Here is a 27,705-nt window from a genome sequence, read left to right on the forward strand (position 1 = left end):
TCTCATCTGTAAAACAGGGTACAGCTACATCAGGAAGGATGAGAAGGGTTCTTCTCCAGTTGATTAGTAGAGTCTGCTGGGAGTACTGCATCGAAGAACTGTGAAGCTCAGCTGGACTAGTGAAAAAGAGTGCATTGATCAGTTAGTAATGTCTGCCATGTGCACAAAACATGACAAAGGACTGTGTGCCAAATGCTCATTATTGTGTGCTAAGGAATTCTGAATAAATTCAGATTCCAGAGGAATCTGAGACTCTCTAACTCAGGTTCTAGAACCAGTTTGGCCACTGACTTGCTATGTAACCTGCAAGTCACTTGATTGCAAAAGTCCCCCTGTGGTTTAAAATGCTGCAGCTGAGATGTGGCCTTGCAGCATCAGCCTCACTGAGAAAAGGACCCTTTTCATGAGCCCGCCCGTGACTGATTCCTCTCAGATAATACATAGGAAGAAAAAGCAACTATGCATCTATAGTGCTCTCAAATCCAGGCTTATCAGTCCCTCTCTACCCTAAATCCAAATTCCTGCCTGGGAAGATGGGGTCATGGTGAAGGAAGACTGTGGAGTCAGATTCTCTGGATTTGAATCCTAGTTTTGCCACTTTCTAGCTGAGTGAGCTGAGCAAGTTAGCTTGATCTACCTGTGCCTCAGTTTTCTCATCTGAAAAATGGGAACAGTCGCACACCTATCTTATACAGTGTGGTAAGAATTAAATGTGTTCGTGTATGGCAAGTACTTAGAACAGTGTGCTTCACACAGGAAGCCGGCCTGGTAGGATTAGGGGTTGAGATGGCTGCCCTGAGCTGTGGTGCAAAGACGCCCTGAATCAGGCGTCAGGAACCTTGGCTTCCTGTCCCGATGGTACCCCTGGCTGTGAGAGCTCTTGAGCAGGTCACTTTCCTTGTAGATATCAGGTTCCCGGTCTGGATGACGGTGGTGAAGGCCCCTGCCTCACAGTGCTCTGTAGACAGGAACGTGGAGGGGATTCTGCGGGCTGGCCCTGCCTAAACTTGAGTGAACCCTTTCCCCCTCAGCACCCAAGTCCCCGGGAGAGAAGACTCGGTATGACACGTCGCTGGGGCTGCTCACCAAGAAGTTCATTTACCTCCTGAGCGAATCAGAAGATGGGGTCCTGGACCTGAACTGGGCAGCTGAGGTGCTGGATGTGCAGAAGCGACGCATCTATGACATCACCAATGTCCTGGAAGGCATCCAGCTCATTCGCAAGAAGTCCAAGAACAACATCCAGTGGGTGTGAGTGCCTGGGCGGGGGCCGAGCCGGTGTCATGGGCTGAGGCCAGCATTCAGTGGGCGCAAGGGCTGGGGGTGGATTGAGAGCAACCAAAGGCTTCCATGCTGGATCAGAGCCAGCGTCTTTGAAGTGGAACGGAGGAGTGGTGCTTGAGTAATGGGGAGAGAGTATAAGGGAAGGGCAGAGTAGAAAATGACTTCTAGAAGGTAAAGGCCTGAGAAGACCGCAGTGTCAGGGCTCCCAAGATCCCCGTATTAGCTTGGGAAAGATTCCTGGGAGCTCAGTAGCCATAACCTAGATTCCTTCTCCACTCCTGTAAGGCCTTAAAGAGGAGACTTTGAATCCCTGGTGTGAACCCTAAGAAAACCCCGGCAAGGGACTCAGGAGGGAGGCCTTTCTACTTCCATTCGGGAAAGGCTGAGGCACAGGGATGGACTGAGGTGAAAGCTCTCTAAAAATGCAGTTCAGGCCTTGACGTCTCCCTAGCCCAGCCCCCAACCTCAAGTTCCAGTCCCCGGTCAGTCCCCGGGAGCTAGGCTGGCCCACCTGCTCCGCACGGCCCTGTGCGGTCCTGGGGTTGGGGTCCCTGGATGTGGATGGACGCTGATGCTGGGGGCTGCTCTGTTCCCAGAGGCAGGGGACTATTCGAAGACCCCACCAGGCCTGTGAAGCAGCAGCAGCTGGGCCAGGAGCTGAAGGAGCTAGCGAGCACCGAGCAGGCCTTGGACCAGCTCATCCAGAGCTGTTCCCTCAGCTTCAAGCATCTGACTGAGGATACAGCCAACAAGAGATATCCTTCATGGAGGGTGGGGCTGGGAGCAGCGCCTAACGCGGGTTTCCGTCTATTCAGAGTGGATTCAGTACTTCCTTCAGGGACTGACTCCCACTAGGGGTCGGGCACATCTGTTTCTTCCCCCTTCAGTGGCTTTTCTTTGCAAGACTATGTATGTATGTATGTATTTACTTATTTATATTTATATTTTTTGGTACTGGGGATCGAACTGGGGTCCTTGCACTTGCGAGGCAGGAGCGGAACCACTGAGCTAAATCCCCGGCCCCAAGACAATCTATTAAAAATTTTAAAATACTTTATTTATTTATCAGTACTGGGGATTGAACTCATGGTCTTTGCTCTGAGCTACATCTCCAGCCCTTTAAACATTTTTTTTATTTTGAGACAGGATCTCACTAAGTTGCTCACAGTAGGTTCAAAATTGGAATACTTCCACATCATCCCAAAGTGCTGGGATTACAGGCTTGCACCACCATATCCAGTCTATTGTTCCTTAACAGTACACTTAAGTGTTTCATATATATATAAATATAATTAGGGCCTTGTGTGGTGGGGCACGCCTGTAATCCCAGCACTTGGGAGGCTGAGGCAGGAGGATCTCTTTTAGTTTGAGGTCACCTGGGCTACATAGAGTTCAGGCCCAGCCTGGACTACAAAGTGAGACTCTATCTCAAAAACAGCAACAAGGGCCCGGGATTTAGCTCAGTGGTGCCGCCACCTGCCTTGTAAGCACAAGGTTCCGAGTTCAATCTCTGGTACCAAAGAAACAACAATAACAACAACAAAACAAAAATAAATATGTACAATAATAAACAGATATAATGATACACCTGCTATATATAAATCCTCCATTTGGTATATTACCATAGATATTTTTCACTGCTGTTACATGTCTTCCCAATCTATTTGGTGACCCACATGAAATTGCCAATTACTGTTATTTGGCCACTTTTTGTGGTTGTTGTTGGTACCAGGGATCGAACTCAGAACCTTGTGTTTCAAGGCAGGTGGCAGCACCACTGAGCTAAATCCCCAGGCCTGCTTATTACTTTCAATGAAGCAAGTCCATATGGTTGAACCTCATATTTAAGGTTGTTTGAAAAGCTAGACATGGTTGCATATAAAACCCATCTCTACATGAGAGGCTGATGCAGGAGGATTGCAAGATTGACTGAGAACCTGTCTTAAAATTAAAAAAAAAAAGAAGAAGAAGAAGTGGTTTTAGACTGCCCTATTCAGACTATACTCTGCTTTGTCTATAAGGCCTAGAGTTGATGTTTAGGTCATCTAGATTTCCATTTTTATAAGTGACATAGCAATGAGTATCTTCAACCTAGAATGTTTTCCAGTATTTTTGCTATTTCCCCAGGTTGCCTTCCTAGGAAGTCAATGGGCATGGACTGTACTAAGGCTCTTTCGTGTTTCGCCGAACAAGTTCATGTCTCATTGGTTTTTGGATCTGACCTTGTGTTTTTGGAAGGATGCTAGACATTGTGAGAAATGCAAGGAAATTTAAAAACTCTTTCTAGCCGGGTGTGGTAGCGCATGTCCATAATCTCGGCACTCAGGAGGCTGAGGCAGATAGATTGCCACAAGTCTGAGGTCACCCTGGGATACATGGAGAGTTCAAGGCCAGTCTGAGCTTCATAGAGACCTTGTCTCAACACCTCTCGCACCCCCAAAATCTTCCTGCCTTCTCAGAGCTAATGAACTAGTGTGAGAGATAGTCTTTATATCAAAAGCTGATATGTATATGTACACATATGTAACTAGCTGATTAAAAAGCAGCATTAAAAATGGTTTGTATCTCAAATCTCACTTTGCTAAAGGAATTCAAGACAGCTGATAATATTCAAAGAACGGGTTACAGAGCTTAAGTATTTCTGAGCTGCCTAGAAGTTAGACAGTGATGTTCAGGAACTTAGAAGAGGGGCCTGGAGGTTTTTGGGGGAGAGGGGGCTTGAGACAGTACCCCAGGTCAGTCTCGAGCTCACTATGTAGCCCAGGCTGGCCTTGAATTTTCAGTCTTCCTGCCCCAGCCTCTCAAGTGTTGGGATTACAGGCATTGCCATGATTCCTGACTGGGAGTTTCAATTTTGCACAGTCACTTTTCTTGACCCTCCCGCCCCTACGCTGGCTTATGTGACCTACCAAGACATCCGTGCCGTGGGCAACTTCAAGGAGCAGACGGTGATCGCTGTCAAGGCCCCTCCGCAGACGAGACTGGAGGTGCCAGACAAAGCTGAGGTGAGAGGGGAAACTTTTGATGCGAAGAAGAATTAGAGCGCCCCAGCCAGTTTTGCTAACTGCGCAGCCCCAGGCTGCCCTGGTTCATTCTTGTTCCTCTGGCAACGCTAGCAGCTTCCAAGCTGGTACAGCAACGACAGAGGCTGGAAAGGGCAACAGATCAAGGCAAGAGGATTACAAGTTCAAGCTAGGCCTAGACAGCTTAGTGACTTAGTGAAACCCCGTTTTCAAATTTAAAAAGGGCCGGAGAGGTAGCTCAGTGTGGGTTCAATTCCCAAGTACCACAAAAAAAGAAGACAAGACTGGGGTGGGGATTTATCTCAGTGGCAAGCGCAAGGTCCCGAGTTCGATCTCTGGTACCAAAAAAAAAAGACAAGACTGAGTACGGGGCTGGGCACGTGCCTTTCCTAGCATGTTCAAGGCCTCAGGTTTGCTCCCCAGCACCACAGAAAAGAAGAAAATAGGGGTTGTCCACGTGGAACAGTGCATGTGTGCAGTCGCCTTTTGGGAAGGAAGGGAAGCAAAGGGCATTGAACCCAGGGCTTTCACGCTGAGCTCCATCCCCAACCCTTTTCATTTTTTGAGGGTGGTCTCACAAGTCACTAAGTTGACTGGGCTGGGCTTAACCTTGTGAACCTCCTGCTTCAGCCTCCCAGAAGGGTAGGATTGCAGACAAGTGCCGGCAGACTGGCGTTGTGTGCAGTCCCCTGTGGCTTACCTTGTAGGTATATGGTAGGGAAAGGGCAGGGCTGGAAAGGCCACGTCTCAGGACTCCTGGTTACAGAAAAGGTAACAGAAAGCCAGGTCTAACTGGTGTAGTCCAAGGGGGAAGAAAAGAGGACCATGTGAAGAGTCCAGGAGAAATTTGGAGAGTGGAGGCAAGGGGCCCAAGCTGTGATTTAAGTTCTCTGGCTTTCTATCCCCAGTCCCCACCCTGCCTCTCTCTGTACTGTCTCTGTTCCCAGAGAGGGAACAGAGGTTTGTGATAACAGCTCAGTTGCCTCCCCTGCAAAATCCCCGGAAGGGAGCTCGTTTCCCATAACTCACCCAGAGCCCTGGGCCCACCTGAGTTCTGTGCTTCCCTGCACTAATTCTGTTCCTCTAACTCTCCCAAGTTCAGCCCTTGAAGTTAGGGACCCCTGCCCCCCAATCCCCAACTGCATAACCTATGGTTTCCCAAAGGAAAATTAGGCTCAGGGCCTGCCCTGGTTAGGCACAGAGCTGTAGCCTCCTGTGTCCCTTCATACCCAGCGACTCGTGAGTCAGTGTCCAGCTTCCCAGAGCAGTGACCAGCTTCTCTTTCTCCCCAGGAGAACCTGCAGATATACCTGAAGAGCACCCAGGGGCCCATCGAAGTCTACCTGTGCCCTGAGGAGGTGCAGGAGCCTGACAGTCCTGCCAAGGAGCCCCTGCCTTCCACCTCCGCCCTCAGCCCCAGCCCTGACTGTGTCCCGCCCGGCTCCAGCGCCTACCCTGGGGTCTCAGAGCCCGGAGCCTCCTCAGGTAGGGGCAGGAGGTGGGGAAAGTGACTGGCCTCACTTTCCTCTTCTGCACTTACATTTGTTCAATGCCTCTCACCTCACCAGTGGCTGGGGGCATAGTTGTCTCCCCACATGTGTGCACCTCACTTTCTGTGTAAGGAAGCGTGCATGCACCCCTGTTTCTGTGAGAAGTTGATCCTGCTCTGGGGCAGAGGAGGGTCTAGATTTGAATCTCAGCTCTGCCTTTTACCAGCTGTGTGTGTCTGGACAGATAAAGTAACCTCTCTGCCTCAATTTCCCCCTCTGTACAGTGGGCACAGTAGTTCATGTGAACTCTTAAATGATTGTGGGATTAGAGATCACGAGAAAAGCACTTGATCTGGCAGAAACTGCTGCCCTCTACCCTTACTGCTGCCAGGACTGCTGCTGTGGTGCGGGCTGCTGAGAGCACAGCCCCACATGCAGGAAGCCCATGGAGAGGGCAGAGTGTGTGGTTCTTTATTGTTTCCAGTTTAGAGATAAATAAACCGAGCCACTGAGGTGATGTGACTTACCTTGGGTCTCCCAGCTGGGAGGCTCCACGGGTGTCTTCTGTGTGTGTGTGAGATCCTGAAGATTGAGCCCAGGGCCATCACACAGCTACATCCCCAGCCCATTTCGATTTTTTAATTTGGAGACAGGGTCTCACTGCATTGCCCAGGCTGGCCTCAGACTTGTGAACCTCCTGCCTCAGCCTCCCAGAGTGCTGGCATTATAAGCGTGTCCAACATCACGCCCAGGCTGTCTTGAACCTGTCTCCACGCTCCTAGCCCAGTGCTGCCTGCACTGGCAGAATATAGATCAAGGAAGCGGTGCCTGGCTGGAGGTGGGTGGGAGAGCTGGTAATGCCTGGCAGGAAGTTGCCAGGGAGCAAAGAGGCAGGGAAAGACCTGACGGCGAGCAAGGAGGGTAGGAATCCAGAGGCAAATGGAAGCTGTGAAGGGCCCTCACGCTAAGGCGCTTTTGCTCTTTGTTGGGCTCCACCCCGGGTTAGACCGGCAGGAGTCCACAGGGTCAGGTGGCCGGCGTTCCACTTTCTGTTTTGTTAGCAGCAAGATTCCTTCCCAAGGACCCTTGTGTTTAAATCAAGGCCAAGCCTGGTCTGATGGAAGATGTCTGCTGGTGTCAGTGGGGTGTCTATAGAACACAGACAGGTTGGATTTCATTTCTTTAACTCAAAAGTTGACAAACTTGCCCGGCAGGTCGAAGCTGGCCTGCTTTTCTATGCTGGCTCATGAGCTAGAAATGAGTGGTTTTTACCTTGTGTGTTTTTTTTTTTTACTTGTTTTCCCCTATGGTACTGGGAATTGAACCCAGGACCTTAGCACTGAGCTACATCCTCAGCTCCTCTTACTGTTTATTTATTTGCTTATTTATTTATTTTGGTGCCGGGGATTGAACTCACTTGCAAAGCAGGCAGCAGAACCACTGTGCTAAATCCTTGGCCCGTCTTACTTTTTATTTTGAGACAAGTCTCACTAAGTTGCCCAGGCTGGCCTTGAACTTGTGACCTTCCTGCTTCAGCCTCACAAGGGTCTGGGATGGCAGGCATGTGCCCCCACTCCCAGCTCAGGCACTTCCTTTTGCTCTCCTTTCAAGTAAAACTCGCCCGAGAGTTTTCTGAATTTTTGCATTTTTTTTTAGAGTTGAGGGAGCAACTGGGTTACAGAGACCACAAGTGTCCTACACAATCTAAAACGCTGCCTGGCCTTTTAGAAAGGTTTGTTGATCCCGATCTAACTCCAACACTTCATTTTACATGCAAATAAACCAAAGACGCAGAGAGAGCAGGTGGCTTCTCTGAGGTCACACAGCAAGTTTATGGCAGAAACAGGACCAGAACCCAGACTCCCAGCTCTTAGTGATCTGCCCTGTGTTTGTGGCTTCTCCCTGTGCCAGCCATTTGTCCTCTGGGCACCTCCCCACTGCCTATCTCCTACCCCAGACCTGGGTCCCACCCTGTTGTTCCTCCTGCTGCTCTGCCTTCTCTGTCAACAGAGTTAGAACGACCTTCACTTGTCCTGAGTGCTCGGGTGGAGGTGGTGGACCCCATGGATTTTGCCAGGGTGAAGTTGCTACCAGATTCTGACAGATCAAGACCTGAGCCCAGCTGGGTGTGATGCACGCCTGTAATTCCAGCACTCGGGAGGCTGAGGCAGGAGGATTGCCATGAGTTTGAGGCCAGTCTTGAGTACATACTGAGTTCAAGGCCAGCCTGGAATGCCTAATCAGACCCTGTCTCAAAAAAGAAAAGAAAAGAAAAAAGAAAAAGCCTTATGGCCAGAGAGTAGAGGCTATGGAGCGGTTACTGGTGGAGCCAGCCTGGAAGCCAGGCCCCATGCCATGCCTGCCCCTCCAGCCTTGTCACATGGCTCCAGCATTGCCTGTGCTGTGGGAGGAGAGGGAAGCTCCCCTGAAGGCTCCACATACCTGCAGGCACAGCCGCCATGTTCTGGCCTGAAGTAGAGGGATTTTGAGGCCTGAGCACCAGAGGCCAGGCCCAAAATAGAAGTCACTGCCATCTTGAGACTTGGGTCCTGGCCCTGGTTCTTGTATCACCAGGAGGATTGCTAACCCTTTGCAGCCTCAGTTTCTCTCATCTATGATACAAGAGGTTTGAATAAGAGTTGTCTCTAACCCTCTCTAGGCGCTGGCATTGTGCAGAAAACCTAAATGAGGCTGACTAGACAGGATTTGAAATTGGGAGACTTGGGTTTGTGCCTGTACCTCAACGCTTGGTGACTTGGTGATAGTGGGCAAGTCACTAACTTCTGTGAGCCTTGGTTTCTACATGTCCAAACTGAAGACACTTGAAATGCCCTCCACAAGCTGTGGTGGTGTGCACCAGCGGCTTGGGAGGCTGAGGCAGGAGGATCACTTGAACACAAGCGTTCAAGGCCAGCCTGGGCAACATAGTGAGACCTTGTCTCAACGGACAGACAGACAGACAAAAACTTCCCTCGTGAATATTGGGTGGGTTACAGGCGATGCTACAGCATGAGTGTGGCTTTTAAACAGCTGGTGTGAAATGAACATTACCGTGTAGGGCCTAATGGAGTTGAGGGGATAGAAAAACAGCCTTGAGAGCACGGCAAACAGTCAGAATTACAAAGCGCAGGTCGGCTCTGGACTCAATCAGGGGCAGGAAAGAGCCAGGTCCAGTCTGTAGTAAGAATTTCCACACGCCTTATCTCAACTACTGCTGCCAGTGACTGCCAGGCGGATCCTTGCTTTTCCTTGTGAGAAAACAGCCACAAGTCCGACAGCTGACAGGAAAGGCAGGCCTGGGGTCCAAGCCCATAGCCTTCTTATTCCCCATCTGTATCAGCAGCGCCATGCCAAGCAGACATTAGCGTGGCGCCTGTGTGTGCACGTGGTAGTGGGGATTGAGCCCGGTCTTCACACTCAGCTACATCCTCAGCTCTTTTTAATTTTTCATTTTAGCACGGGGTTTCATTAGGTTGTCCAAACTGGACTCGAACTTGTGATGATGTTTCTGTCTCAGCCTCCCAGAATTCTGGAATTATAGGCAGCCACCCCTGCACCTGGCTGCAATGTTAGGTTTTTTTAGAATTCAAATTTAATTGGCTTCTTTGGGCCTCAGTTGCCTCGTCTATAAATCGAGATAATGACTTTACCTCCACTGGGGCCACTGAGGGTCTGAGAGCGTGAACCGAGCCTCACCTCAGGGCAGAGCCGGGCTGCCATGACCCTTGGTGAGTGGGAACGGTTGGGTTTTGGTTCTCGTTCTGGCAGTACTGGGGATGGGACTCAGGGCCTCACACGTGCTAGGCAAGTGCTCCACCCCTAAGGCCACAAATTTAATGCTTCTTTGGGCCTCAGTTGCCTCGTCTATAAATCGAGATAATGACTTTACCTCCACTGGGGCCACTGAGGGTCTGAGAGCGTGAACCGAGCCTCACCTCAGGGCAGAGCCGGGCTGCCATGACCCTTGGTGAGTGGGAACGGTTGGGTTTTGGTTCTCGTTCTGGCAGTACTGGGGATGGGACTCAGGGCCTCACACGTGCTAGGCAAGTGCTCCACCCCTAAGGCCTGCCGGCCCACCGCAGGTCTCTGCAGACTGGCTCTCTCCCTGCTCTGGTCTGGTCATCCTCTCAGTACCCCGTGAGGTAAATGTGCAGTAATCGTCATCTTCCTGAGCGTTGAGGAAACAAGAGCCCTGGAAACGTGAAGCCGCAGCTACTGAGCCCGTCAGAGAGAGATCAGGCTCTCTGCTGACCATCACAGTTGGATTTTCAGAGCATATTAGTTTGGGGCTTAAGGAATGACTCAAATGTGACGATTCTGAGCATGAAGATCTATTTGATGGGCAATTTCTGGTCTCCTTTTCCTTGTTCCCGTGTGGGAAATCACCCTCCTCTGCGTGGACATGAGCTTGTGCTGAGGAAACGTGGCTGGGGAAGTGCAGTGGGACCTGCAAGGAGAGTGGGAAAGGTAAAAGGTAGATGGCAGGATCTCATGGGGTCTTGTCAGCCCTGCCCAGAACGTGGATTTTATTCCAAGCCAGTGGGAAGCCATTAAGGTTTTTACGACAGAACACAGGCTGCAAAGGGTGAGGGTCAAAGGAAGGTGACCAGTGAGGAGGCTCCTGCCGTGATCCATGGAAGTGGGGACTGGGCTGGGACAGAAGAGAAATGGGCAGCTTCATATTCACAGCAGCTCCTGGACATGATGCTCGATCAGGTACTGGAACAACTGCGGGATTCTGGATGATTCTGGGCATTTTGGCCCTGAGTGAGTGGGGACTTGTTAACTGTGATGGAGGAAACTAGGGGAGACCAAGACAGATCGAAGCTGTCCAAGCGGTGAGGTTGGAGACAGGGTTGGCGCCCTGGGCTCCGAGGCAGAGGTGTCTAGGAACGCAGCCACAGGAGAGAGGAGTTGAAGGATGGAGCCTTGGGCTTTTGAGGCTGAGAAGGGGGAAGAGAAAGAGGATCTAGCCAAGGGGAAGTGGCCCAAGAGGTAAGAGGAAAGCCGGGAAGATCTGTTCATGGGAAGTTGCGCCCCTCAGCTTTCCTTCACTGTGACCAAATACCTGAGAAAGTAAACCCAAAGGAGAAAGGTCTGTCTCAGAGGTTTCAGATCCTGTTCTGGTGGCACCGTGGCTGTGGGGCTGAGGGAATAGTGGAGCAAAGCTGCTTACTTTATGGCAGCCAGGAAGCAGAGAAGGGAAAGAACTGAAAGAAAGGCCAGGGACCAGATCTAGTCCCCAAGGACACGCACCCATGCTTCCCTCTGCCCCCATTTCTGCAGAGCTGGGGATTGAACCCAAGGCTTTTACACAGAGCTCCATCCCAGTACCCTCCCCACTTGTTCTGGAGACAGGGTCTTGATAAGCCACTAAGTTGCCTGGGGCGGGGCCCAAAGTTTCAACCCTCCTGCCTCAGCCACCCAGAGTGCTGGGGTTACAAGCGAGCATCGCTGTGCCCAGCTGACCCACTCGCTTGAACTAGGTAGGCCCCGCCTCCTAAGTTTCTCTCACCTTCCGTTAATGCCACCACATTGTGGGTTCACCAGCGGATTGATCCACCTGATGAAATTAGAATCCCTGACCCATTCACCTCTGAGCATTGTCACATTCTGCCCTTTAATACATGAGCCTTCAGGGTGCCACTGTGGATCCAAACCGGAACAGAAGGCGGGTTGCTTCCATGTTTTAGCCATTGCGAATGTGCTGCTATAAACAGGAGTGTACAGATGTTTTTTTGAGACCCCACTTTCAGTTCTTTGGGGTATATTCCAAGAAATGTTGAAATTGCTGAATTATACTGTAATTATATTTTAAAAAAATTTTTTTTTTTGGTACTGGGGATCAAACCCAGGACCTTGCGCTTGTGAGGTAGGTGTGGTGCCACTGAGCTAAATCCTGGCCCTTTTTTCTTTTGAGACTAGGTCTATGTAGTTTAGGCTGGCCTCAAATTCACTATGTAGCCCAGGCTGCCCTCAAACTCATGGTGATCATCCTGCCTCGGCCTCCCAAGGGCTGGGATCACAGGTGTGTGCCATCACTCCCGGCCATTTTTAATTTTTTTTGTGTATGATGCTGGGGATTGAACACAGACTTCATGCACCACTGAACCCTACCACTGAGATACATGCCCAGCCCCTCTATTTTTTACTTTTTGAGGGACCCAGTCATCCATAGTGGTTGTACTGTTTTACATTCCTACCAGTAATGAACAAGGATTCTAATCTCTCTCTCTCCTCGCCAGCTCTTGTTTTTTGACAATAGCTGTAACGGGTGTGAGGTGTTACGCTACTGTAGTTTTTGATTTGCATTTCCCTGATTAGTGACACTGAGCATCTGTTCACTGCTCACTGCATATTTGCATATCTTTTTTGGAGAAATGTCTATTCAAGTCCTTTGCCCATTTTTGAATCAGGTGTTTTGTTGTTGAGTTTTAGTATTTTGCTACATAGAGTCTGGATATATATTATTTGCAAATATTTCATATTTTCTCCCATTTTGTGGGTTACCTTTTTACTCTGTTGATTTTGTCTCTTTCTTTGGTACCGGGGATCAAACTCAGGACCTGGTGCTTGCCAGGCAGATGTGGTGGCACCACTGAGCTGAATCCCTGGCCCTGCCTAAACTTTTTATTACTTATTTATTTATTTTGCAGTACTGGGGATTGGACCCAGGGCCCTTGCATTGAACTACATCCTCAGCCCTGGTTTGTTTTGAGATAGGATCTCACTAAGTTGCCCGGGTTTGGCTTGAATTTGTGATACTCCTTCCTGAGCCTCCCAAGATTTTGGGATTATGGGCATTCACCACCACACCCAGCTAAAATTTTTAATAAAGTCCAATTCATCTGTTTTTATTGTTATTGCTCGGCCTCTGGTGTCATCCAAGAAATCATTGAAAAATCCAATGTCATGGTGCTTTTGTTCTGTTTTCTTCTAAAATTTTTATAGTCTTTAATTTTAGTCTTTTATTTTAAATTAATTTGTTTTTTAGATAAGCACCCAATTTTATTTCTTTGCATGTGGACATCCAGTTTTCTCAGTACCATTTGTCAAAAGGACTGTCCCTTAGGGAAGACCCATAGGGTCTCGCTGTGTAGTTCAGGTTGACCTTGAACTCACTATGTAGTCCAGGCTGGCCTTGAACTCATGGCGATCTTCCTGCCTCAGCCTCCCAAGTGCTAGGATTACAGGTGTGCACCATCGTGCTCAGTCTGGGAGGCTGCTTTTGAAAGATACACGTTCTTAAAAAAAAAGAGAGAAAGAAAGAAAGGTGTTCTTAGAGTAGGTGTGTGCACTGATGGGCATGATGCAGTAAAGTGAGGACAGTTAATGATTCAGGGAAAGAAGGAATGATTTGGGTGCAGAATCTGGGGGTGCACTGTACTCATTGGAGGGGAGAGAGGGACAGTAGGAGAACGAGGGAGGTTTTGGGGCTGGTGCTGAGAAAGGAAGAGTGTCCCTATGCCACTAGGTGTGAGCAGGCTGAGAGGAAGGAGGGACGCAGTCATTCAGAGAGCAAGCAGAAAGGCACCTATGTGTTGGGGTGCAGGGATGACCTTTCTCTATTTGTCTCCAGCGCCGGCACCAACTCCCCAGCAGGATCCACAGCTGCCACCGCCGCCACCACCACCGCCCACCCTCGTCCCTTTGGAGGCCACTGACAGTATGCTGGAGCTGACGCATCCACTTCTACAACAAACCGAGGACCAGTTCCTGTCTCCAACCCTGGCCTGCAGCTCCCCTCTGATCAGCTTCTCCCCACCTCTGGATCAGGACGACTACCTGTGGGGCCTGGACGGTGGTGAGGGTGTCAGTGACCTCTTTGACTCCTATGACCTCGGGGACCTGTTGATTAATTGAGCAGCCTTGCCTTCCCCAGCAGCGCCACACCTGTCTCTACCTCCTCACAGACAGACTGACAGGCCTTCTGCCTGCATGGGGACATCGGACACAGGGTGCCACCCTCAGGGCATGACGGTCTTCTCTCCTTCCCAACCTCCCTGCCAGCAGGTGTCTGGGAGATGTGGAGGATGTGGGTGAGGAGGGTATCAGGGGCTCGGTCCTGTCCTTAACTCTTCTGACCTCTGACCTCTCACATCTAAGGACCATAGGTGCAGTTGACTAGGTTCAGGTAAAGGCCCTGCCACCTCCTTTTGAGAGGTAATTAGGACCCTTGATTTCTCAAGAAGCACTTAATGCCTTTGTATTTATTTCAGGTTGAGTTTTGTTTGTTGTCCTCCCTGAGTTTTAGCAGGGAGAGTGTTCTAGTTTCTGTAAGACTTCTCAGTCAGGCCTAGGACAACTCCCCGGTTTCCCCTCAACGGTGGGGACTGGGTTTCTTCGGGGTGGTCCAGTCTGCTGGAATGCTAATTGCACTTAGGCCTCGTAATAATAGTAAGTGCCAAGCCCTCTGCCTGTTCTCAGCCTAACAAACCCAGCTAAAGTGTCACCCCAGAGAAGGTTCTAGAAGCCATCCCGGGGCAGGCAGCATTGAGGCTTCTGAAGAAGCAGGAGCAATCAGTTAACAAGCCTTGCTTCCTATGGAATTCTTCCTTCTCTCTCCTAGTAGAATGTAAAAGCTCTAAGGAGTCAGACAAGACTATGGAGTCAGACAACAGCCCCCAAGGAAAGAGATAGGAATGTAGAGGCAGCTGTCATGGCTGCCACAGGCTCCTTTCCTCAGAGTCTTCCTCCCAGATCAAGGCAAAGCAGAGGCAATTCCGCCTAAACAGAGAAGTGAAGTGAAAACAGAAAGCCTCAGGAAGGATCCCCAGGAACTGCTGGTATCTTTTCCGAGTTCCCTATATCCCCAGCCCTTTTTATGTTTTGAGACAGGGCTTTGATAAATTGCCCAGGCTGGGTTGGAACTTGCAGTCCTGCCTCAGCTTTCCAGAGTGCTGGGATCACAGGCATGTGTCACCCTGCCAGGCTGATTCTTTAAGGGCCTCCATTTCCCCACCAGCTCTCACACAGATCTCCAAGGACAGAGGTGACCAGGGCTTGGTGGCGTGTTTCTTCATTTTGTCACTGGAATGCTGAAGGGGCAGGCAAGGGCCTTTACTGTGGATCAGGCCTCCACAGCTGATGACGAGATGGGCTGGTGTCGCCTCAGGCCCTTGGGCCTGAGGAGGTCTTTTGTTTCCACCCTATTTCTCCAGAGGCTTGGCCACCCCACATGTCTCCCACCTCACCTGGGATGATTGACTAAAGGCTGTCCCTTCTGTAGAGGGGCACCCAAGGGTGAGAGGGTCTGAGAGGCCTTCTGCCCACCCTCAGGGAGCTAGTCCTCAGGGGCTCAGCTGGGCGCACTTTTTTTTCTTTAAGTTTGTAGCATTAAGTTGATTTAAAGTATGAAGTTGGCTTCTTAGGGTTGCTCCTGAGCTGGCTGGCTGGGTATGAAGTCGGGAAGGTGGGTTTACCTGGGTGTGTGGCCCGGGGTGAGCTGATGCCCAGCTGGGGGCAGTCAGGCCTTGCCTTTGGCTCACCTGCCTGGGATCTCACATTGGCTCCTCCCAGGAGGGAGAGCAGCCCACAGATGCCCCCACTCTTGTTTTGTGTGTTTGACTCCACCCCTAAATGCTCTCAGGTCTCCGAAACCTGCCCACCCAGAAGTCCAGCTTGCTCAGGACCAGAGGCACCACCTTGGCCCTTAGGTGGGGACAGGGGTTCTGTGGGCAGCGTGGATAGGAGCAAGTGGGGCTAGAGACGGCGGTGCTGTTCTGAGAACTCCATGGGTCTGCCTTTTAGCCTTGTACCAATCCCCATCCCAACCCTGGTACCAAGGATCGTCGAACTGAGGACCTTGCACTTGCAAGGCAGGCACAGGGCCACTGAGCTAAATCCCTGGGCCTATCCTTGTATTGATTCTGAGGATGGAGACACTTGACCTCCATGCCTTGGGCATTGGCTGGAGCTTTCTCCCAGAATTAAATTGGAGAGGAAAGAAAAGGCCTTCAGGACCCATCTGGAATTAGTTAATGCTAAGTCTGACTGATATTCGAGCTCGTTCTCCAGTGGCCCCGCCGGAGGGCTGGACAGAGGGCCTTCCTGAACAGCTGCCCCTGCCCATCCTGGCCTGTCTCCTTCATACCATGCCTGGCCGAGGGGCTGGACCTCCCAGACTAAGCCCCAGGCTCAGTGTGGGAAATAACCTTGTGCCTCCTTCTTGCCAGTAACACTTGAAACCTCCATCAATTTTTTTTTTTAAACAGCACTGGGTGTTGAATCCAGGGTCTTCACACTGAGCTACACCCTCACCCTTTTAATTTTCTTGAAGTTTGAGACAGGGTCTCACAAAGTTGCCTTATCAGGACTTGAACTTGGGAGTCTCCTGCCTCAGTTTCCCAGAGTGCTAGGGTTATAGACCTGTGCTACTTCCAACAGGCTAAAACCTCCCTGTATGGGTGGAGTGCTTTAAGATCACAGTTTGCATGGTATTTCCTCTGGGGGCCACACAAACTTTAAAACTAAGTCAGGAGAAAAGTGTGTTTCTTTCTGAAGTTGATGATTTCTTCCAGGAAATTTCTCAGTCCCACCAGCAATCCCTAAGTCACTTCTGTTCCCAGGGATCAAAGGCTCGAGGACCCCAGGGAACTGGGTAGCATTAAATTGTTAGTAGAGTTGGAAATTCAGAGGTTTCTGACCACCCACGTCAGGACGCGTCCTTTCTCCACCTCCTGTCGGCTAGTGTGGCTACAGGGAAGAGGGAGCCTTGCTTTAGGGTGGTTTGATTTGTTTCCCCTCCCGCGAATTATCAGCCTCTGTTCTGCAGTGTTTGGCGTCACTGTGAGTTTGGGTGCTCCGTCTGGTGTCTGAGTGTTGTGTGGCTTAGTGGGTTTGAAGTGAAAGCCTCTAGGCTCTTTAAACAGCTTTCTGGTATCTTGTTGCATCCTAAGGTCCCAGCATCCAAGACCCTGTACTTCTGTGTGGCCCCTTAGTGACCATGGAGCCCACAAGCTGGCCACCTGCTTCCCATGCTAGGGCTCTGCAGGGGTCACTACCTCTGGGCTGGGTCCCACCCTGCTGAGCACCAGCTGAGGCACCTTGTGTGTGATCATGGCATTAAACAGCGGCAGCTCTGGACCTCTTGTCTGTTTTATTTATTTATTTTTGGTTGGTTGTTTTTTTTGAGGCAGGTTCTCACTATGCAGTTGAGACTGAGCTGGAACTCACTTTGTAGCCCAGGCTGGTCTGACCTCACAGTGATCCTCCTGCCTCAGCCTTCAGCGTACTGGGATGACAGGCGTGCGCCACCGCACCTGGCTTTGTCTGTGTTTTATGTTCTGAATGAAACTCATTACCAGCTATGAGTCTGGTCCCCAGGGCAGAAATGCAAAGCTGTTGGGCAGGAGCACATTTCCAGCCGGCTTCCCCTCAAGCAGCCCTCTCGTCCCTCCATGGCTTCTCACCCTGACTGACATCTCACTATTTGGACACAGGAGCATCTGGGCCTGAAACGTGGCCCACTGTCTCTGGGTCCCCCCAGTCGCCGCCCTAAGTCTCACGACTCCACACTCTGCTCCAGCTCATCCTCTGCCCCAGGGTTCTCCAAGTAGAGTCCCGGGACCAGTAGCCTTAGCATCAGCTCGGAACTGCTGAGAAATGCAGATCTGAGGCTGCACCCAGGCCTTGGGAATGTGAAGCTCAGGGGTGGGACCCAGTAGTCTGGGTCCTGGTGAGCCTTCCAGATGATTCCAACCCACTGTATTTTGAAAGTTTGTACCTCCCACTACCCCAGATGCCTGCCCTACGCCCTTGCCCTCCCTCCATTTTTTTGCAGGTACTGGGAATTAAACCCAGGGCCTTTGCACTGAGCTACACTCAGCCCTTTTTATTTCTTTATTTTCGAGTCAAGGACTTGCCAAGTTGCCCAGGCTGGAGCCCAGAGACCTTTCTGAAATGTAGGTCTCAACTTCAGTGTGGTGAGGTACACCTGTAATCCTGGCACTCTGGGAGGCTGAGGCAGGAGGACTGCAAGCTCAATACCAGCCTGGGCAACTTAGTGAAATCCAGTCTATGAATGAATGAATGAATGACTTGGAATGAAACTTAGTGCCAAGACCCTGGGTTCAATCCATAGTCTGCAGTGCTCATTGTGTTCTTTTACTCATTACCACCGCACGGTTCCCGTCTGCCCTACCCACCACCCCTGGCCACACAGCTCCTGACAGCACTCTTTCCCTCTCCTGGGCCCGCGTGCCTGCTGCTCGCGCTACCCAGGAGGCCCTGCACTCCACTTCCACTGAGCAGGGACCCACACGCTCTCCAGAGCCCAGCTCAAGAGCCTCTTCAAAGGGTTTACGTGACACTGACCTGTCAGCATTAGTGCTTGCTGGCTCTGGTTATTGTGGCTCTGGAATTTCTGTTTCGCTAGGCACTGGGAAATGGAGGTGAGTAAGATGCAGACCCAGGATTACTAATGACACAGCCGCTGCAGTGACATCACAGGAGTGGGAGAATATCATGGGGAAGGCTTCCTGGAGGGGGAGATCTCCAAGCGATGTCTTAAAGGATAAACAGAAGCAGCCTGCCATTGGAACGTGAGGGGGAAAGGAGACCTTCATCCGGGTAGAGCCATCCATGCTCCTGGCTTCGCAGCAAATAAAGGCACGCGTCATGGGAATACTGCTCCTGTCCCTAAGGAAGGACATGGGCAGCTAAAATCCAGAAGGAGTGGCCCCAAAGGTCACCTCTGCCAATCTGTGCCACTACCCAGGAAATGGCTGAGTCCAAAAGGCTGATGGACCCGAGGGATGGCAGGATGGGGGGGACCAGGTCTGGGGATCCGGTTGGCCATGGGACACTGATGGAGAGGAAGTTGTGGAACTTGACACCAGGAAGTCCGTATGCCTGCAGGGTATGAAGACAACCTAGTGGATAGGTGAAGTGAGGCCTGAGGATCCAGACATTAGCACGTGGGAAAAGGACTGTGTGGATTAAACCTTTTTGTTATGCCTGGACACAGCAGGGCTGCATATCACAGATGTGCATCACAATGTCTGTCTTCAATGTTGATTTAATATAAAGAATTAATGCACCATATCAGAAGGCTAGAAGGCAAAAGTCATAGCATTTCAATAGATATGGAAAGTAATTGTACTGCCTCAGCTTCCTGAAGAGCTAGGACTACAGGTGCATGCCACCAAACCCAGCTTTTTTTTTTTTTTCCCCTGGGGGATTGAATTTAGGACCTTGCATGTGCGAGGCAGATGGCAGTACCACTGAGCTAAATCCCTGGCCCAACAGCTTCATGAGATTTTATTTGTTTTTTGTTTTTTTGAGACAGGGTCTCACTATGTAGTTGAGACTGACCTGGGACTCACTACGTAGTTGAAACTGACCTGGGACTCACTGTGTAACCCAGGCTGGTCTCGAACTCACAGTGATCCTCCTGCCTCAGCCTCCCAAGTGCTGGAATTACAGGCGTGCGCCACCACGCCTGGCTTCTTCATGATATTTTAAAGACGAAGAGAAAGCAAGACAGAAAAAGACGAACTAGAATAGAAGTGAACTTTCTCAACCTTGCTAAAGAGCATCTGTGAAAAACCCACAATTAGTATCAGATCAGAAAGACAAGGCTGTCCTCTCTCTCTCTCTCATTTATTTATTTATTTTTGATAGGGTCTCTCTATGTAGTTCAAGCTGATCTTGAACTCACTATGTAGCTCAGGTGGGCCTCTACAGCAGTCCTCCTGCCTCAGCCTCCCAAGTGCTGGGATTCCAGGTATGCACAACCACACCCAGCTCAACTCCATTTTTATCAATATGGTACTAGAGGTTCTAGCCAGGACAATTAGGCAAGAAAATGAAGAGAGGGGCAGGGAAAACATCCAGATTGATAGGAAGAAGTAAAACTGTTTCCAGGTAACATGGTCTTGTATATAGAAAATCCTAAGGAATCTATTAAAAACTTAGAACCAATGCATGATCTCAGTAAGGTTGTAGGACACAAGATCAACATACAAAAACCTCATACTTCTATACAGTAGTGAACAATTCAAAGTGAAATTAAGCAAACTCATTTACAATGCATTAGAAAGAATGTAATATTTAGGAATAAACTTTTAAAAAAGAAGTGTACAGCATATTCTGAAAACTTGTTGAAAGAAACTGAAGAATTCCTAAATAAGTGAAAAGACAGCTTACATTTGTGGATTGGAAAATTTACTATCATTAAAATGGCAACGCTGATTTACACAGGCCACACAATGCCCATTGAACTGCAGCTGGTTTCTTTGCAGAAACTGACACGCTGATCCTAAGATTTACATGGACAACCAAGGAACCTAGAATAGCCAAATCAATGTAAAAGTTGAAAAGTTACAGAACTTCCTAATTTTAATACCAAGCTACAGTGGTCAAGACAGGTGTAGGATAAACATAGATCAATGGAAAGGAACTAAGGGTCCAGAAATAAGCCATCAGTTATGAGCAGTTGAATTCTTGACAAGAATGCCAACAATTAAGTGGTGAAAGAATATTCTTTTCAACAAAAGCCAGCTATGGTGGCACACTCCTGTAATCCCAGCACTCAGGAGGCTGAGGCAGGAGGATTGCCTCAAGTTCTAGGCCAGCCTGTGCTACATAGTAAGTTCAAGGCCAACATGAACTACATAATATGACCTTGTTTTAAAAAAATCCAAAGGAACAAAACAAAAACAAATAATGCCAATAAAAACCAAGATACATCATGTAAGGGTACAAATTTCCAATGATGAATGCCATCATATTATATACTTAAAATGTGCCAATAAACTTAATGAAAAAAATGGTGCCAATAGGACATCCACATGTAAAAGAATGTAGTCCGATCCCTAACTCATACCATAGACAAACTTTAACTAAAAATGCATATAGAAGGACCAAGTGTGTGAGCTAAAGCTATAAACCTCTTAGCGGAAAAGCATAGGCATAAATCGTGACCTGAGAGTAGGCAGCAGTTTTAAAAATACGATATCAGATATCAGAGTCGGGTGCGGTGGTTCATGCTGGTAGTCCCAGCACTCGAAAGGCTGAGGCAGGAGGATCACTATGAGTTTGAGGCCAACCTGGGCTACACAGTGAGTTCAAGGCCAGCCTGAATGACACAGTGAGACCCTGTCTCAAGACAAAAATACATGACATCAGAAGTACAAGCAAACAAAAGAAAAATTACATAAGTTGGATTTTATAAGAAAGTTAAAATTTTTTAATTGCAAAAAACATCACCAGGAAAAAAAAAAAAAGATATTGCCAGAAAGTAAAAAGACAACCCAAAGAATGGGAGAACTCATATGGATGGGTATGGTGGCACCTATCCATAATGTCAGCATTCTGGGAGGCTGAGGCAGGAGGATCACAAGTTTGAGCCCCACTTGGGAAACTTAGTGACTTAGCAACACCCTGTTTCAAAATAAAAACAATAACAACAACAACAACAAAAACATATGGGTATATGGCTCAGTGGAAAGGCCCTGGATTCAATCCTCAGTATTGAAAAACAAAACAAAACAAAACAGAATTCAATAATAAAAAGATAACCCAGCTTTAAAATTGGACAAAGGATCTAAATAGACATTTTTCCAAAGAAGGCATACAAATGTCTCATAAGCACGTAAAAACATTCTCAAAATCACAGCTATCAGGGAAATGCAAATCAAAACTACAAGATACCACCTCCTACCAACTAGTAACCAAAAGGACACAAAAAAACAAGTTTTGGCAAGCATATGTGGGAACTGGAAGATTCATACACTGATGTGGGGCTGTAAAATAGTAAAATCACTTTGGGAAAATGTGTGTCAGATAAAAGTAAAGGTTAATTCTTTTTTTTTTTTTGGTACCGGGGATTGGCAGTCCACCTAACCGCTGAGCTAAATGCCCAGCCCAAGGTTAATTCTTTTAAACATAGCTGGACATGGTGGCATAGGCCTGCAATCCTAGAACTCTGGGAGGCTGCGGCAGTAGGATCATAAACCTGAGCCCAGCCTGGGCCACTTAGTGAGCTCTGTCTCAAAATAAAATAATAATAATATAAAATAAAAGGGCTGTAGCTCAATGTGAAGGCCTTGAGTTCAATCACCAGTACCACACACACACACACAAAGGAAACAAACAAGACCGGGGATTTAGCTCAGTGGTGCCGCCGCCTGCCTTGCAAGCACAAGGTCCTGAGTTCAATCCCCAGTATGAAAAAAAAAGGAAACAGACAAAAAGAGTCATAGAAGCACAATCCTAAATAAAAAACAAATATGGTTTTGTAAAATAAGAAAACAATCAAAGCCACGTTAGATTAACCTAGGAACACGAGGATGTCAAGCACATGGGCTGCAACATTCCAAGCATTTCCCAGGTGCTGCATGGGAATGGGGGCTTGGGGTGTGAGTCTGTGGTAGGGTCTTGGCATGCACGAGGCCCTGGGCCAATCCCTAGAGCCCGCCTCCTGCACAAAAGAGGAGGAGAAGAACCCCACCCCACCTCCCACCCCCGTCATCTGCCCAAACCCTATGACGCTAACCAGCTCCCTCTCTTGGACAAGGGATCTTTATCAGTCATTTATTGATCAAGTAGTCTGCCAGGGTGGGGTCATAACTACCGCTCCTTCCTTGCCAGAGGTGTGGACCTGCCTTAAGGAATTACTTCAAGCCTGAGATACAGATCCCTGGTGGAGTGTTTACTTTGCGTGTGAGCAGAACCACAAAATAACAACAGCAACAACTTCGAGGTCAGTCCGGGCTGTTCAGTGAGGCGCTGTCTCTTAAGTAAAAAGGGCTGGGGGTGTAGCTCAGTGGTAAAGTGTCCTTGGGTTTGAGCCTCAGTACCACCCACGTGCACACACACACACACACACACACACACACACACACACTGGCCACCCTTGGATGTCTGCAGCAGAACCCTGAGGGGGGCCAGAACCTTGGGGTTACAGCTGCGGAAGAAGACCCAACCTCTCTGGGCTTTAAATGAGAATTTCTGTCTTTTTTTAAAATTCGAAGCAAAACGTATTGGTACATATTCAAAATACATAATAACGCTCGTCATGGGGAGTTTGCACCTGTACGTGATATAGCCTGCCTCTTCTGTTTTTCCCATCCCCCCTTCCCTGTGACCCCCCTCCCATGTATGAAAGCTTTGTTAAAAATGTTTTCCTTTCCCTCTTTCACTTTCTTGTCCCTTCCTTCCTTTCTCCCTCCCCCTCCCTGTTCCCTTTCCCATTCAAACATTTTCTTCCCATTTCCCAATATCAATTATACATTTTAGTCCTTTCCACTTTTGGTTTCTCACACCAGACATATGTCTGTTATATTTCACTTAGGCGTATGATCTCAAGGTCCATTTCTGAGCTAGAAATGTCTCAAGCTCACCCTTCTTTATGACAGACTAGTACTCCATGTATATATACTTTTAAAACCTACATCTTTTTTGTTCATCAGCTGATGGGCATTTAGGCTATTTCCAAGATTTAGCTATTATAAATTGCGTTGCTATAAACATCGGTGTGCATATATCACTGTGGTATGATGCTTTTGCTTCTTTCAAGAAGACACCAAGAAGGGGAATAGTTGGGTCAAATGAAATCTCTGGTTTAGTTCTTTGAGGAATCTTCACGCTGATTCCCACAGTGGTTGCACCAGTCTGCACTCCCACCAGCAGTGGAGCAGGGTTCCTTTTTCACCACAGCCCCTCCAGCATTTGTTATTGGTTGATTCCTTGATAGCAGCCCTTCTTTCTGGAGTGAGGTGGAATCTCAGAATTGTTTTAATTTGCGACCAGTGATGTTGAATATTTTTTCATATATTTATTTGCCATTTCTACTTCATCTGAGAAGTGTCTATTACCTAAAAGAGAATTTCTAACAGGGCTCACAGTGCGATGACACTGTTTTGTTAGTATATTCAGATATTTAGTTTGCCTCTTGACCCTGGCATTGATTCTGGGAGAGAGAATAGGTAATAAGACTGAAATCTGGAAAGCTGAAGATACTTGGGGAGCTGGGGTGTGGAACCTACCTGACATGCATGAGGACCAGGGTTTGATACATAGCATCAAAAAACAAATAGGAGCTTTTCGGTTTTTTTGTTTTTGTTTTTTAAAAGATACTTAGAACCATAAGGGTTTGTTAGCTTATTGGTTTTGCAGTGCTGGGAATGAACCCAGGGCCTCACAAAGGGGAGGGAAAAGTGCTCTACCACAGAGTCCCAGCCCCAGAGTTCCTGGATCAGGCAGTCAGGGCTGGCACCTGAAAATGTGCACTGCTAACAACTCCCAAGGTCACAGCTGAGGATGCTGGTTAGGAGACTCCACCCTGAGGACCACGATGCCAGACACAGATGTGACATGGTGTAAAAAAGATAGAAAATGGCTTCTACTCCTGAGGAGCTCACAGCACAATGGGGTGTTTGTTTGTTTGTTTGGTTTTGTTTTTTTGAGACAGAGCCTCACTATGTAGTTGAGACTGACCTGGAACTCACTATGTGGCCCAGGCTGGTCTCGAACTCACAGCAATCCTCCTGCCTCAGCCTCCCGAGTGCTGGGATCACAGGCGTGCGCCCTCACACCCGGCTTGTTTGTTTTTGTAATACAGTGGTACCTATCACAGCAATTCCTGCCTCAGCCTCCCGAGTGCTGGGATCACAGGCGTGCGCCCTCACACCCGGCTTGTTTGTTTTTGTAATACAGTGGTACCTTGGTTGTCGAACAGCTCCGAACTCAAACTTTCCACTACTCAAATATCAAAGTTTGAAAACAAAAACAAAAACATCTGCTCAGAGTTCTTAACTTTGCTCCATAGTCTAATAAAAAATCTGACTTGGAAAAGCCTGCACTGGAGGCCCAGGATGTAGCTCAAGGGTACTGTACCTGCCTGGCAAGTGCAAACGTCCTGAATTCAATCCTCTCAAGTCTCACCTCAGACACAGGGTGGATGCTTCAGTCTAAGCATCGCTTTTACCCGGACAACATACAGTGCGTGTATAATTTTGGGAGTCTCAGAACCGATTACTTGGTTTTTCCCTTATTTCTTACAGGGAAAATATGTTCAGTTTTCTTGAAATTGTTGGTGTTTAAACACAAATTTAGAACTGAGTTGGACAACTGAGGTAACACTATACTGGGAATGGACCCCAGGGCCTTCTGTATGTTAAGTAAGTGTTCTACCACTGCAGCCCCAGCCTTTTTTATTTTATTTTGAGACAGGGTCTTGCAAAGTTGCTCAGTCTCTCCTCCAACCTGCAATCCTCCTGTCTCAGCTTCCTGAGTAGCTGGGATCACAGGTGTGCACCTGATAGGCTTTTGCTCACTTATTTCTTCAGCACACCAGGAGCTCACATGCGTAAAGTCCTTCTGCTTCCAGGAAACCTTTACCAAGTGAGTTTCTGTGGATATTGTTAGCCCCTTGTTCACCATGAGCAAACAGAGGTCAGGGGATGTGCACAGGGTCCCACAGTAAGGGACAGAGCCCAGGCTGTGGGTTCCCAAGACTCCCTAGTCTTACTCTCTCATCCAACCTCATGTAATTAAGTCATTTAATGAAGGGCTGGTGCTACTGTCAAGGAAGTGGAGGGTTCATCGGGAGTCCAGATGGACCCCGCCTAGGGAAGGAGGGACTTGGGGAGGTCGTGTCGTGGACTGGACCTGAGGGAGACTTTTGCCAAAGGAAAAAGGGGAAAAAGTGCACAGCAGGGAGAAGGGGCCCTGCTGGAAAAGGTTGGGTGCGCACAGTTACGATACACAGACTACAGCATCTCAGTGTATCCCGATTCACTGGTTCTGGGCTTTTGTCAGGCCTCTGGGACCACAGCAGTGACCAGAGAGATGCCCAGCACATCTGTCAGCCCACACGCCCTTCCTAGTCAACAGGAGCACTGATCTGGGGAAGGTGGTTTGCCTGGATGCCGCTGCCTGGGCACTTTGAGGCAGATTATTCTCTCATCTTGGGCACCACTGCCCTCCGGTGGCCACTCTGCACACGTAGAAATTGGAAAACGTTACCTTTTATGGAGAGCTCACCTAAGACCAAGTTTTATTCTATTTAATCCTTTTAAAAACCTTGCAGAACAGGCATTATTACCCGCAGAGAAGCTCAGAGAGGTTAGTTTATTTTTCTGAAGTCCTGCAGCTAGGAAGTGGTAGACAGGACCAGGACAAAGGTAAGGAGGCTCTCCATGGAGCTCAACCTAGTCTAGATCTGCTGATGGAAATCCAGCTAGAGAATATGGTCGTCTCAACTCCAAGCTCCACGCTCTTGACCACCACGTGGTCCCACTCCTCACTGGCACTATGGGAGCTCCGCTATAACGTTAGATATTTCCTTTGTGGAACCGTACTAGGTGCTGGGGAAACAAAGATATGACCCTTTGCCCATATGGGTATGGCTGGTGGGTCCTTGAATATAGGTCATGAGAAGAAATTTGGTTTCTGGAGGTGCAAGGGAAGCATGGGGTGTGTGTGTGTGTGCGCACACACACACATGTTAGTGCATGAGCGAGCATGCATGCAGGCACACGATGTTCTCCAAGAATGAGCGTGCAAGGACACCTGCAGGTAGTATCCAGAGTCATGAGGAATCCCCAGGGAATGTGTCCCCAAAGCAAGCCAGCAATCCTTCCAACCCCTTCGTGGCAAGTGTACTCAGGTCCCAAGGCTGAGCCTGATCCCATTGTTTGTATTACGTGCATCCTCCTGCAGTGGTCTGAGCAGCTTTAGGACCTGCGGCCCTTCTCTGTAGCTCTGATCCTGGCAGCTGGTGCTAGGCGGGCTCCTTGGAGGTGCTAGGGAAGTGATCATTGGATAAACGATGATACGCAGGATGGTTATTGCACTGTGTGGTTACAGGTATGAAGGAAAATGCTCACCAGTGTGAAGGCAACTAACACTCTTTTGACCCAGACATACCCAACTTGGCTAGTTTAGTTCTCGTTTTGACAGCATTTTCTTTCTGGCTCCAAGTCAGTAGTTTTCTCTAAAACAAATTCACAGGTTTTTACTGAGCACTGACTAGGAAGGCAAAACACAGGGAGAAAAAAAGTTACAGAGATAGAGCTTCATGCCTTTTTCTAAGCTCCTCTGAGGTATCTGATATTTTCTTATCCACTGTGGTAGGCAGAAAATGTTCCTTTCCCCCAAAGATGTCTGCACTACTCTGATCTCCAGAATTTGTGAGTATAGTATTTTCATAGCAACAGAAAATTAGGATTATAACTGAAATTCAGTTTTTAGTCAGCTGATCTCGACATGGGACATTGTCTTTATTTACTTATTTATTTTTTTGGTGCTTGGGATCAAACTCGGGACGTTGCACTTGCGAGGCAGGTGGTAGAACCACTGAGCTAAATCTCCAGCCCTTTGGGAGATGGTCTTTATCATCTGGGAGGGCCCCTGGTAATCAGAGTCCTTACATGGGAAAGATACAGGAGGATCATTATCAGTGAGGAAGGGAACTGAAGATGCCACACTGCCGGATTGAAAGATGGAGGAAGGAATCATGAGCTAAGGAAATAGGGTCTCCCCTAAAGCCCCCAAGGGAACACAGCCTGCCCAATGTGAGACCCGTTTCAGACTCCTGACCTATAGAACTAGAACACGGGTGTCAGGAAAACTGGTGAATTTTTCTTTTCTTCAGTCAGAGATGAATCATAAGAGCAGTCCCCGTTTTCCGAATGCTTTCAGCATTGTGTACCTTATAAGCACACTCTCCCAGAGACAGGCATTGTTATTCACTATCTATGGGAGGAAACTGAGGCTGCCCCAGTTATTAAGGAAAACAGACAGCCTGGAAAATTGAGCTTGTCTCTACAAGGCTTAAGAAGAGACTTCTTTAGGGGCTGAGGAGGTCGGATATTTGGCTCCTTCACCAGTACCACCACCACCACCACCACCCACACAGGAAGGAAAGGAAGGAGGGAAGAAAAAAGTAAAGACTTTAGACC

General features: G+C 48.6%; 1 protein-coding gene across 1 annotated transcript; it reads left to right on the forward strand.

The window, feature by feature from the left end:
• The first annotated feature begins 1,428 nt into the window (after window positions 1-1,428).
• On the forward strand, window positions 1,429-14,662 carry E2f2 (E2F transcription factor 2). The gene is made up of 5 exons (XM_019207711.2): window positions 1,429-1,455; window positions 1,881-2,039; window positions 4,175-4,289; window positions 5,600-5,792; window positions 13,377-14,662. The coding sequence occupies exons 1-5, from the start codon at window positions 1,442-1,444 to the stop codon at window positions 13,658-13,660; spliced, it is 765 nt and encodes a 254-aa protein (XP_019063256.1). The 5' UTR covers window positions 1,429-1,441; the 3' UTR covers window positions 13,661-14,662.
• The last annotated feature ends 13,043 nt before the right edge of the window (window positions 14,663-27,705 follow it).

This window comes from Fukomys damarensis, unplaced genomic scaffold (assembly GCF_012274545.1).
Source record: "Fukomys damarensis isolate Sample0158 unplaced genomic scaffold, DMR_v1.0_HiC HiC_scaffold_23, whole genome shotgun sequence".
Classification (NCBI taxonomy): Eukaryota; Metazoa; Chordata; class Mammalia; order Rodentia; family Bathyergidae; genus Fukomys; species Fukomys damarensis.

Coding starts and splice junctions, on each gene's coding strand:
- E2f2 (XM_019207711.2), top strand. Junction 2,040..4,174: donor GAGGATACAGCCAACAAGAG/ATATCCTTCATG, acceptor TCCCGCCCCTAC/GCTGGCTTATGTGACCTACC. Junction 5,793..13,376: donor AGAGCCCGGAGCCTCCTCAG/GTAGGGGCAGGA, acceptor ATTTGTCTCCAG/CGCCGGCACCAACTCCCCAG.